This window comes from Megachile rotundata, chromosome 2, assembly GCF_050947335.1.
Source record: "Megachile rotundata isolate GNS110a chromosome 2, iyMegRotu1, whole genome shotgun sequence".
Lineage (NCBI taxonomy): Eukaryota > Metazoa > Arthropoda > Insecta > Hymenoptera > Megachilidae > Megachile > Megachile rotundata.
The window spans coordinates 11,607,725-11,621,679 of NC_134984.1; the positions used below are offsets into that span (position 1 = coordinate 11,607,725).

General features: G+C 34.5%; 1 protein-coding gene across 2 annotated transcripts in view; it reads left to right on the forward strand.

Moving 5' to 3' along the window:
• LOC100883817 (defective proboscis extension response 20) overlaps window positions 1–13,955 on the forward strand; it is a 405,987-nt gene that overhangs the window by 357,743 nt on the left and 34,289 nt on the right. For both annotated transcript variants that reach the window (XM_076539924.1, XM_076539926.1), the window contains exon 5: window positions 6,389–6,630. In XM_076539924.1, the coding sequence (XP_076396039.1) occupies window positions 6,389–6,630 (242 nt within the window). The remainder of the gene's footprint in view (window positions 1–6,388; window positions 6,631–13,955) is intronic.

A 13,955-nucleotide genomic window follows, 5' to 3' on the forward strand; every position in this document is an offset into this window, starting at 1 on the left:
CCTACGTCTACTTTCTAAGCCTGCAAATTCTTAGAGCCACAAATCCCTTGTATACAAATTCCTACGTCACTAAATTTTGAAGTCTCTAAATTCCATAGCAGAATCACAAAGTTCTTAGGTTCCCATAATTAGATTTTCATTAAATCACCAAATCTTCAAATCCCCAACTTCCAAAGTTACTAAATTTTCATGCTCAAAATTTCCAAAACTCCAAAATCTCTAAATTTTTAAATTATGAATCTCCAACATCTTCTAGACAACAAATTATAAAATTCCCAAATTCTTAAATGCCTAAATCTCGAAATTCTAAACCCTTGAATCCCAAAATTCCCAAATTCCCAAATTCCCAAATTTCCAAATTCCCAAATTCCCAAATTTTCAAATTTCCAAATTTCCAAATTCCCGAATTCCCAAATTCCCAAATTCCCAAATTCCCAAATTCTCAAATTCCCAAATTCTCAAATTCCCAAATTCTCAAATTTTCAAATTTCCAAATTCCCAAATTCCCAAATTCTCAAATTTCCATATTTCCAAATTCCCAAATTCTTAAATCCCTAAATCTCGAAATTCGAAACCCTTGAATCCCAAAATACCCAAATTCCTAAATTCCCAAATTCCAAAATTCCCAAATTCCAAAATTCCCAAATTCCCAAATTCCCAAATTCCTAAATTCCCAAATTCCCAAATTCCCAAATTCCCAACTTTCCAAATTCCTAAATTCCCAAATTCCCAAATTCTCAAATCCCAAAATTCCCAAATTCCCAAATTCCCAAATTCCCAACTTTCCAAATTCCTAAATTCCTAAATTCCCAAATTCCCAAATTCCCAAATCCCAAAATTCCCAAATTCCCAAATTCCCAAATTATCAAATTCTCAAATTTCAAAATTTCCAAATTTCAAAATTCCCAAATTTCCAAATTCCCAAATTCCCAAATTCCCAAATTCCGAAATTCCCAAATTCCCAAATTCCCAAATTCTCAAATTTCCAAATTTCCAAATTCCCAAATTTTCAAATCCCTCAATCTCGAAATTCTCAAGTCCCAAATACCAAAATACCTAATTCTCCAAATCTCCAAATCCTCAAATTCCAAAACTCTCGAATTCTCAAATTCCCAAATCCCTAAATCTCGAAATTCTCAAACCCCAAATTCCCAAATTCCTAATTCTCCAAATCCTTAAATTCCAACTTCCCATAATCTCCAAATCCCCAAATTCCAAAACCCCCACATAGACCTCAGACCCCTCAAATTCCAAAATCCCCAAATTCCCCTCTCCCAATTCCCAACCCACCCCTAAATTCTCACATCCCAAAATTCAACAAATCCTATCGTCTCTCGATACCTCCCCTTTAAAATCTCCAACCGCTAAAAACTCGCCCCCATTACGTCTCCCTACAACAAAAACTCGCCCAAGTCCACTCACAATTACGAAACAACGTACAGAATAAACGAAAGAAACAAGCGAGAAAACAAGGCAAACGCTAATAATAAGAAATCTGAAGCGTACTGTCGAGCTAGGAGACGATGATCGTCGTTATTGGACGCTCGATAACACTGTTCGTAACTGCGGAACAGGCTACGTACACGAAGTGGACAACACATCGACCCACATCGAGGAGGACGTCGAACGAAGGACACGGCCGATACAGGGTAAGTGGCGGCAGGATCTGTGATTCCAGCAGAAGCTACAACGACGTGTAGCGCGTGGCGGTTTGCGAGCTTGGCCTATGCATAAAACATGAGCTCGACCCGCTGGACTGTGCCTCGAATCGGAATTATTTACCCTGGTTAGCCGGACTCGCCGGAATTACGGTGGAACCGTGTTCGACGATGAAATCGAGGAAACGTGCCGCATCGTCGCGCACCCTCGATACCATTATGCCGTAAGGTGGCTTCGCGCTCGTCTTCGACTTTTCAAATACATTTAATTTCATTTTTGCTGTTTCTAATATTTCAATTATTATTTCGGCAAAATTCAAGTAACATTCATTTGTAATTTCTTGTGTATAGATTTTCATTTTTTTATAAGTTATTTGTAATAATCATTTCCGTAGTATTCTTCAAATATATTTTGTAGAGCAATCATTTTGGTATATTTTTTTTCAACGCCGTAAAATTGATAAAAATACCTCAAAAGACAATATTAATGATATACGGAAAGTTTATTACAAATATATTTCAAATTATTGGAGATTGACATGAAAGTAGATTTGCTTGATTTAAATTTCCCGCGCGTTTGCACGACAATTTTAAAGGAACAGCGTTTTCGAGAGAACAAAGGTGCCGACAGAGTGTCGCTTCTGGTTTACTCTGTGGTATTAACCCCTAACATATTTCTGACGCACTCGCAGTTAAAATACAATTTTACTCGATTTTTTTATTCGTCTGAGTTTGAAGATTAATTCAAATTTATGACGAATGGCTGAATATAAAATTGACGTAACATTTTAAACTTCTTTTAATTTTTTTAATAACAGATGGTTAAGGCTGACGCATCTGATACGTAATTTATACAGCAATAATTAAATAGAAAATTTTTATTTTAATTTTACCACATAGGTTGTAAAATGTCTAGTACTTCTTAGGTAACATTGAAAAAAATAATTTTGAAAACTAAAATATAAATGTTTACCCAATACACATTTTGTTTAATATATCCCTATTGCAATTGATAAAAAAAATATATATATATTTTCAAAATTATTTTTTTCAATGTTGCCTAAGAACTTGACATTTTACAACCTATGTGGTAAAATTAAAATTTCTTAAAAAAAATATACATAATATGAATTTTGTATTCATATGTGTGCATGAACATTGAACATAAATGAACATTGAACAAGTGAACACAATAAGACAAATAATATATAAAAATATGTATAAAATAGTCTCCTCGAAATTATCGATTCAGAAGAAACGTTTAAATTTCGAAATGGCGACCGATTTACGGTGATTCTTCCTGCCTCTTCCCTTATCGCCTTGCTGTTTCTGAAAGTTCGTTTTTTCACGGTGATACGGAATAATGCACGCGGCACAATTCCGAGAAAAAGCGCCAACTCAGATGTCTCGAGTGTTTGCAAGACTCGAAAAAATGGGTCGATTGAAGCTCGCGAGATCTCGGATCCGACGAGGATAGCAACGCTGATTGTGCTCATGGTCGAATAGAGAAAAAAATATCCGTGAGATAGCGAGCAGTGATTGCTCGATAAATCCGAACGATTCGATTGAAAGAAAAAAGAACGTAAAGGACTGGCATTAGATTGAAAACTAAATTCGCCGCCATTTCCGTGGCATTTTTTCGCTCGAAGGCGATTGAATTAAGATACAAAATTCAGCGTAAATCTTATTAGAAATGTTCTCGATAATTCGTTAAGAGGCATTTCAGAAATTGTTACTTGAAACTTTTGTTACTGAAACTGAGAATAAGTCATTTTCCGACTTTGAGTTTTGAATTTCGCGCCATGTAATCTAACCTGTAATATCAATATAATCTGATGTAAAGCTCCTAGAAAGTAAAAAGTGCATAGTAAAAATGTTAAACCACGTTGTTTTCAAGAATAGTGATACTAAGTTAAAATAATCAAGATTGTTAATATAAAATATATTATAAATAAATTAAATATAAGTCTGTGTCAGAAGAAAGATGAATCACTTCATCTTGTATTATGTAAGTAATAAGAAGTTTTGATACAAAATTCTAGTGTTTACAGAATATTAAATATTAGTACATTATATACAGTAATTATAAACATTATATACATAATAATAATAGTAAATTATATACAATATTAACCTATCTCTGTTACGATGAAGGTACTTCAAGTTTTCTTTTAATACTGATTTAAGGTCTTGTTCAGTCACAAATAAACAAATACTTTTACGATTTAATTTAATATAATTCAAACTATTTTTTTTTTAACATTTCCACAAATAATACTTACATCTAATTTGTAATATATTACTTGTTACTGCCGTATATGACTTCTACCTAATTTACAGTATATTACATGCTACATAAAACAAATTATGTTAAACAAAATTGCATAACAAACTCACCAACATGCCATTTGCATATTTTAAAAATACTATCTGCACATATAGTAATATGAAACATTATTTACACTAGTCTTACAGATTTATCGATATTCACAGCGCAATAATAACAGTGTTACATTTCACGCCCACACCACGACAGCCTATAATTCCATATTGAATCGTTCGGTGACGTGAAAATCTCGAAATCCACGCGAAAAATCATGCATACGTCTGCAACGAAATATTCCGTCGATCAGTTACGTCGGTGCAGCCTCGCGTGACAATCACGACGTGTTTGGACGAAAAATTTAAAAGGATAGACGGTCGGGTCTACGAATTTTTCAGGAATCGATTCCGCCGCTCGTTTAAACATTCACGCCGGCAATGGAGAAAGAAAGGCTGTCGAGCAGCAATGTCAATACGATGTATAAGGATTTTCATATTCGGCGAACAAAGGTGGCATGGCGGACTGTTTGGTAACCGGGACACGCGTTCGATGGTTCCGCCGGAATTCCCGATCAGTTTTCTTCCCTTCGGGCAGCAGGAAAATTTCCACCACGAAAGCGAAAAGAAAAGATCGAGTAGGCTGAGGGATGGATGTAACTTCGACGGACTATGCTGTGGGGAATATTCTGTTCCGAGAAATCTTATTAAAAACTACATAAATCAGATCTTGTACGGAGGGGAGAAAATAGCATTTTTTACGTTTTCTGATCACGTTTTAAAAATGTAGGATTATGTCCAAAGCTTGTTGGTCACCCAAACTTTCAAGTAGTCGAAGTATGACATTTTTCTGCAGTTGCTATTATTGTTGCTTTGTTGAATTTCGAGACACTCTCACAAGTCAAGTACATGGCAAAATATAGTCTAGTCGTTGGAAGTGAAATTTATTTCTTAGAGTCCACTTATATTCAGTTATTGGGATTCTAATGATTTCACACATCATTTAATTGTCACATGACGCTGTGACGCACATACTAAGAAGGAAACCTTAACTTTGTGGAAAACTTAAAAAACATTTTCTAACTGTTTATAAAATTTAAAAATAAAAAATTTGAAGAGTTTAAAAAATTAAAAGTTTAGGAGCTTAATAATTTAAAAATTTAAAAAAAGTATATTCTAATAAATAAGAAAAATGACAAATAATAATAGATCAGATAGATGGTTCCATTTGGGTGTCAGGAATTGTTGGAATAAAGATATCAAAGAACAATTACTATACCAGCATCCGTATACATTCATCGACACAAAACCGAATGGATAGACATTGTAACCAACGAACATGAACACCAGTATATATTGGCAGCTGTCAATTCTCTGTCCAATAGTTGTAAACAAGAGGAAACGTGGATCTCTAGGGACAGTGACTATCCAGACGGGATACATATCTGTTGTATCCATGGGATCTACGGTATGAACGTGGTCGATTAATAAATCAAGTAGGAAGATTAGATAAGATGTAAAACATTCATAAGACAGTAAACGGTGCAATTTCAAATTACAACATTTTTCATTTTATTCTTTACTGCATTTTCACAACTTTTTTTTGTTAAGGTTTTCACAAACTTGATAGGAGAGCAATGGAATTATTGGTATTACATTTTTTATTCGAATCGAAATAGAAACTTGGGGTATTAGAAGAGGATTTTAGTATTTTTAGTGATTTACTGCAGACTCTCGTTATATGGCCGTGATACGATTTCTCTATCTACTGTATATTCGTAAAAATACGAAACGAGGAAGATATAATTACATTATAAATAAAAGAATATATAAAAACAATTGAAAGAATATATAAAAGAAGACAAATATGTAGATAACATAGCAACATAGAAGAAACATAGAAAAGAATATTCAAATAACAGAAATAAAAATTGTTGATCATGATTCAGGTTGATCTCACAAGGTTTTCTTCAACACAAAAACTATCAAACTGTTCAAATGATTCATAAATTCAGTATTTTTACAAAAATAAGTTTTAACCCTTTGCACTCGAAGGTAATTTGACTGTTTGCAAACAGCAACTTTAAAAATTAGTTAAAAAGTTCAATGAATTCTTTTGAGGTTATTATTTCTCTACTAATAATTTCCACTATTATTTGTTTCACTGTGTTTATACATCCCACGTGCCATATTATAGAGTCAGTTAAAAATGCTTATTTCAAATTATTGTGTTAAATAAAATGGTGAGTGAGAGTCACCTCTTGAGCGCAAAGGATTGATTGCAAAAACATTTCTTGAAACCTGCGTTTAAAATAAAAAAAATAATGTGTGCGTTAAATTATGTTTCATAGTTTCATAGCAAATTCAAATGAAATCAATTGAATCTGAACCCAGAATATTGTTTGTTGCAGATCTACCATTAATAACGGATTCAGCATCAACGAAATCGACGACGGCGGCAAAGCGATCGGTACCGACGGATGCCCCCATGTTGAATTACATATTTGATGCACACAGCACGTTGAACAAACATCAGCATTATCACGATCATCGGTGGGGTCCTCATTTCGAAGGGGAGAGCAAGAATATGACTATTCAAGCTGGTGGTAGTGCTTTGCTGGATTGCAGGATATCAATGTTACAAGATAAAACTGTAAGTTTCATTTTTTATTTGTATTAACCTTTTGAAGTCTGTCATATTCAAATTTTGGAACGGGGTTGTTAATATTTGAAATTTTAGTCATTTTAGTTTTGAAGTTTTAGAGACTTCAGTTACTATATTTGGGATGGTGAGTCTGTGGTGCCTTTTGAGAACAATTAGATTTTTTATTACATCGATTATTTAATTTTGAAAATATGGAACCTGAGAATTTGAATAACTGGAAAATTATATTTAAAAGTTTGAGAAGTTGGAGATTTGGAGATTTTAGAATTTGGGAATTTAGGGATTTGGGAATTTGGGGATTTGAGAATTTGGGGATTTGAGAATTTGGGGATTTGAGAATTTGGGGATTTGAGAATTTGGGGATTTGAGAATTTGGGAATTTGGGAATTTGGGGATTTGAGAATTTGGGAATTTGGGAATTTGGGAATTTGGGGATTTGAGAATTTGAGAATTTGAGAATTTGGGAATGTGGGGATTTGAGAATGTGGGGATTTGAGAATTTGGGAATTTGGGGATTTGAGAATTTGAGAATTTGAGAATTTGAGAATTTGAGAATTTGAGAATTTGAGAATTTGAGAATTTGAGAATTTGAGAATTTGAGAATTTGAGGATTTGAAAATTTGAAAATTTGAGAATTTGGGGATTTAGGGATTTGAGAATTTGGAGATTTAGGGATTTGAGAATTTGAGAATTTGGGAATTTGAGAATTTGGGAATTTGAGAATTTGGGAATTTGAGAATTTGAGAATTTGAGAATTTGAGAATTTGAGAATTTGAGAATTTGAGAATTTGAGAATTTGAGAATTTGAGAATTTGAGAATTTGAGAATTTGAGAATTTGAGAATTTGAGAATTTGAGAATTTGAGAATTTGAGAATTTGAGAATTTGAGAATTTGAGAAGTTAAAAGTTTAAACAAAAAAAATGTGAAAAGTGGAAAATTTAAATTTGAAATTTTTACTATTAAAAAATTAAAACTTCAAACGTATAAATTTAAAAATTTCGAAACTTTCAAGCCTCTAAAATGACTGCAAATTCACAAATTGCAAAGCTTTCAAACCCATAAATTTCTAAATTCAAATTCAGAGATTGCAAAGCTTTCAACATTCAAAATTTATACATTCAGATTTATAGTTTTAGTGTTCAAAAATGTGAAAACTGGCAGACCAGAAATCTAGCAATTTAAAGATCTAAAAACTTCGTTAATCCCGATATTCATAGATATGGTAATTCTTGAAAGTCGTGAAACTGGTGTTAAATAACTAAACCGTCAAAAAAATACTCCGTCCGCCAAGCAATTTGTTCGAAAAACAAGCTACAAGTACTGTACATAAAATTCGTGTGTTGATATTCATGCACGAACCGTATACATATAAATCATGAAATTAATTTGCCTCTAACGCGTTTTAATTACTTTTCCACGGTCTAAAAATGGGAGAAAAATGTTCGCGTCGTTACGATGTCGATAGCCTGCATCAATGGTCCCGCAGATTCGGTCGTAAACTCGCACGGCGATTGTCCGGTGTGTGCTGAAATAATGTCCGGTAATAAATATTGTCCTTAGCCGAGTTATGCACTTTCAAGATAATCATGCATGGATAATCGCGTTAGTCGACACCGTCGTTAGCACTAATAGCAACAGCAACGGCATTAATAGCCTAATATTACGCTGAGTCGGGCTCGACCCTGGGTTCAACGGAGTGCAACGTTTTCAGAACATAACTACTTCTGCAGGACAAGTTTCTGCGAAGTTTGCTCGACGTTTTGGCGTTTTAAGATAGTCCGTTTCCCGTGAAAAGGTTATCGGGGTAAATCGCTAACTGTGGGGGTTTAATAACCCTCTGGTCATTAATGACATTCATTCGGGTTTAGATTTCTTACCGTTAATACTTTCAGTGATATCTTTTAATATACGAGAAGTTTTAACAATATTCTTCTCAAAATAACATTCTTATATCTACACTATACAGGGTGTATAAAAAAGGTCGGAACCCTTGAATATTTCGAAAAATATAAGTTTTATCAAAAAATGTTTCAGTCAAAAGTTGTAGGGTTTAAAAAGTTCTATTTACTGGCAATATCATTTTGACCTTGAAGAGTCACTGGAAGGTCACTGGAAGGTCACTTCAATTTTTTTAAATGGAACACCCTATATATTTTTGCATATTCTTGTAGCTTACCTCGAGAGCTTCAATTCAATTTTGAATTCAATTTTAAATTATTCTGTTCATAAAAGTATTAGGGTAAGATTATTGAAAAATGAATATTTTGTAAGATATTTTGTAATTTGTCAAAATATTGGAACTTTCAAATCTTAACAACTCAAAAAGTTTTTAATAAAAAAATACTTTATCATAGTGTTTTAGAAAGCTCTCGAGGTAAGCTACAAGAATATGCAAAAATATATAGGATGTTCCATTTAAAAAAATTGAAGTGACCTTCACATGACTTTCCAGTGATTCTTCAAGGTCAAAATGATATTGCCAGTAAATAGAACTTTTTAAACCCTACAACTTTTGACTGAAACATTTTTTGATAAAACTTATATTTTTCGAAATATTCAAGGGTTCCGACCTTTTTTATACACCCTGTATAGTATTATACGATATTTATACGATTTATAAGATTCAAGTGAAAAAATTAATAAATTGTTATGGATGGGGTACGACAGTCGCAAGTAATAGGCCCAGCAGGCATTAGGGGCAGCATATCGAGGGGCAAAATATCGAGAAAGGGTGCTAAGGTCACTGTAGGAATGTATTTTGGAGCAGCGCTGGGACACTCCGCTGGTCTCGGACAATTAGTGGTGAGGGGTATTTAAGACAATGGGGTATTTAGAGATATGAGGCATTTGGGGATTTGGGATATTTAGGAGTCACGAACATTCAGTGATGTAGGGCATTCAGGGCTCTGGGACACTCCACTGCATAATCAGTAGTGTGAGGCACTTAGGGATGTAGGGCATTCAAGGCTACGGGACATTTAGGGGTGTATGGGCATTTAAGAGTATGGGACATTCAGTGGTTTAGGGGTGTAGGACATTTAGATGCTTGTGTCACTTCTCTGAGTCCCAATCGGTGGTGTGAGGTATTTAGGGATGGGGGCCATTCAAGATTATGAGGCATTTAGGGGTGTAGGGGCATTTAAGAGTATGGGACATGTAGTGATATAGGGGTGTGGGACATTTAGATGCTTGTGACACTTCTCTGAGTCTCAGGCAATCGATGGCGTGAGGCATTTAGGGATGTGGGGCATTCAAGGCTATGAGATTTTTAGGGGTGTAAGGGCATTCAAGAGTATGAGACATGTAGTGATGTAGGGGTGTGGGACATTTAGATGCTTGTGACACTTCTCTGAGTCTCAGGCAATCGATGGTGTGAGGTATTTAGGGATGGGGGCATTCAAGTTTATGGAGCATTTAGGGGTGTGTGGTATTCAAAAGTATGGGACATTGAATGGTATAGGACATCTAGGGGTGTGGGACATTTAGATGTCCTTCACACTTCGCTAGGTCTCGAATAATCAGTGGTAAGAAGTATTTAGGGATGTGGAGCATCTAATGCTATATGTGGCATTTAGGGGTAGTGGGACATTTAGCTGCCTGTGACACTTCTCTGTGCCTCAGACAACCAATATTGTGAAGTAATTTGGGGGGGTGGGTGCCTATAACTCTTCCCTGAGTCTCAGACAATCAATATTGTGAAATAATTTGGGGGTTGGCTGCCTGTGACTCTTCTTCTCTGAGTCCAGGCAACCAATTATGGTGGTAATTTAGGGTTTTGGGGGTGTTTAAGCATTTGGGGTATTTATGGGGTTTTTGTGTGTGGATCATTTAGGGTTGTGTGGGTCAGTGTTAGGGGGTTTAGGGGTACTCAGCTGAGTGTGACCTATCAGGGTTGGAAGCTTCCAGGGAACCTAATATTGTTGGGGTTTTACCTAGTTAGTGTAGGGCAAAGTATTAATGTTATCATCGGTGTTCAGCAGTGAATGCTTTCCATGTGTGCATCATCGGGCTTTGTGAATGGTTCCTTAGGGGTGCGGGTATGAAACCAACTTGCAATCCCCTAACATCAAAAATGGGGGTATGCCTTTGCTTCGTGCGGTACGGGTAAAGACCACGTACGCCGAGCGGAGGCGTACCCGGTCGTCTTCTCTCGCGGTCCTTTATTAATAGTCGCTGGGACTCATTATAACTGCGAGAGCGATTGGCCGCCTAGCGGCGTAGCGCGAAGTACGCGTCCTGCGCTTACGCTACATAGTAGAGTCAATATAACGAAAAGGACTGCGATTATGGCAGTCGATAAAGATCAAATTTATTGTATATACAGTGTACCTTGATAATAATATCTAAATAATGATATATAAGTAATTAGTCCACTAATGAAAGTGCATAAATGACTAAACAATTGACTATAACAAATTATATTGTGGGAAGTGAAAGTAACAAAACAGCTGCGGGTCAGTGACCGAACGTCGGTAATAAATGTTAATAAACTACTTATCTATTGGTTACCGACGTTGCAAGCGGGAAAAAGTGAGCGGACATTCGTCCCTGAAATGAGCATCGAAATAAAAGGGAGTTCTTTTCAGGCGAAATCACGACGTATCTTAGCGTTTTAAAATAAGGCGATAAAAGTCGTTACTGTTTAAAGTTAAAAATAGTGTTTAAGATCTTCTAAATTGGTAAATAAAGATTGTGTTAGAAACTTTGCGGTCTTAATAAAAGCAGTGCACTCCTAAATCTTTTCCTACAATATCGATAGAATAATATTAAAAATGCCTAAAATTAAAATAAAATTAATAATAATGAACTCGGGAAATAATATCAATATTCAAACTGACAGATATTAAAATTATAAATATATAAAATTAAACATTTTCGAAATAACCGATACTCAGAAATTAATATCAATATTCAAACTAACAGATATTAAAATTATAAATATAGAAAGTTATAAATATTCGAAATAACCGATACTCAGAAAATAATATCAATATCCAAACTAACAGATACTAAAGTTATAAATATATAAAGTTATAAAAATTCGAAATAACCGATATTAAAATTACAAATAAAAAGAAAATTGCGTGTTCTTCGTTAAAAAATTTGTCATTTCGTTTCAATATAAGCACAATATTTTTAATCAACAATACTTCTTCCAAATACACGATATGGTTTCTAAATTTCGGAATTACCGATAATAATCCGAGAAGCAAACAGAAATTCACGAGCAACTCGAAAAGACTAATTTGCAGTCTCTGCCATAGGAAATTTTACACGCAAGCTTGTTCTCTTTGGCGCGAAGTAATTTAATTCCTGTTGTAGATACATTTTACCCCGCTGCGTGAAATTAATTCCTAGCAAATATGGTGCAATGGCGTTTAATATCCACGTGAAGGTAGAAAATTGAAATAAATCACTTTTATGAATTTCTCTTCTCCGTAACACAAACATACCTTACGCTTCCATGCCGTATATGAAACTAATTCTCTCAAATACGATGTAATACTTTTTAATAGGGAAGGTAGAAAATTTTTCAAACATTCGAGCGAAAATGCGCTTTAATATTAATATTACCAAATTCCTTTTTTTCAAATCCTTTAAAGTGCTCGTCGGATTAAAAATTTCTCGTGTTACGTTAATAACTCGGTAATAAATTGTGCTTCTCTGAGGCAATGTATCAAAACGTGTATATTAAATAAACCGCGTTATCTCGAGGGGAAATTCAGCAAATTTTAATTTCGGTCAAAATCCTTCATTTGATCCAGTTTTCGTAATTCAGCAAGGATAACGAAGCTTATGTTTGAACGATCTTCGAAAGTTCAAGGATTTTCATAAGCAAGCAACATTTCTGTAAAGTTTCTCTTATCTCGATACACTAACAATCTCGACATGACAAAAATTGATGCCTACTGTTGAAACTGGGGCGAATAACTTTATGCATGTATCAGCGAAGAATACTTAACCCAATCCGGAAACTTTCACTGATTATCCGTGAAGGATAAGAGAACTTTTACGACTGCAGGAATCTTCGCAACGCTCGAGGACCCTATTCGCTGCCCATTAAAACTGAGAAAATGAACTAGTAAGTTATCTAGAAGCTGTTCATTTCACTTTTGTAACTTACTTGAAGCGAGACTGATTCAGCTGGAAAATATTGTTGTATTTCTCGAATGGCTTACTTTTCGAATTACTTGTTATTTGAGGTAAGAACATTTGGAGTACGTTTAAGGACGTATGTAGGGATTTTTATTTTTCGAGATATGAATATGTATTTACAAGTTAAATATGTATATAAGGTACTTTATGTATGGACAGTTGAGAATAAATCTAGTTTTCTTAGGAAAATATGGAAAACTAGTGTGGAGACACCAGTGACTTGATTTTTAGGGATTTAAGAGGATTTTATGGTATGGGAAGTTTGTAGAAATAGAAAGTTTGGGGAGACAAAATTTATTGTTGTAAATTTGAGTTATTGGAATTTGAGAATCTAGGGATTTGGGAAGAATGGAGATGAGAATCTAGGGATTTGGGCAGAATGGAGATGGGAATCTAGGGATTTAGGAAGAATGGAGATAGGAATCTAGGGATTTTGGAACAATGGAGATAGGAGTTTTGGGATTTGGGAAAAATAAAAATTGGAATCTAGGGATTTGGGAGGAATGGGGATGGGAATCTAGGGATTTGGGAAAATTAGAAATAGGAATCTAGACATATGAGAAAGTTTGAAATAGGAATCTGGGGATTTGGGACAAAATGGAGATGGAAATTCTGGTATTTGGGAAGAATAGAAATTGGAATCTACGGACTTGGGAAAATTAGAAATAGGAATCTAGGGATTTGGGAAAATTAGCAGTAAGAATCTAGGGATTTGGGAAAATTAGTAATAGGGATCTAGGGATTTCAGAAAGTTTGAAATAGGAATCTGGGGATTTGGGAAAAATGGAGATAGGAATCTGGGGATTTGGAAAAAATGGAGATAAGAATTTAGGGATTTGAAAAAAATGGAAATGAAAATCCAGGAATTTAACCGTTCGAGAATTTAGGAATTTGGAGATCATGTTCAGGAATATAGATATTTGGGTCCTTGAAATTTCGGATGTGAAGATTTAGAAACCTATTTGAAACCTATTTGACAAAATTTGAGAACGTGAAGTTAAAAATTTCAAAATTTGAAGATTGGTCCAACTTGCAAATCAGATAACATAAATATGACAAATTATAAATCATAATCTATAAATTTGAAAATTGAAAAAGTGCAAAATTCACGGTAATTAACGAATTCCCAATTTTAAGAAATTAAAAAATGTCAGAG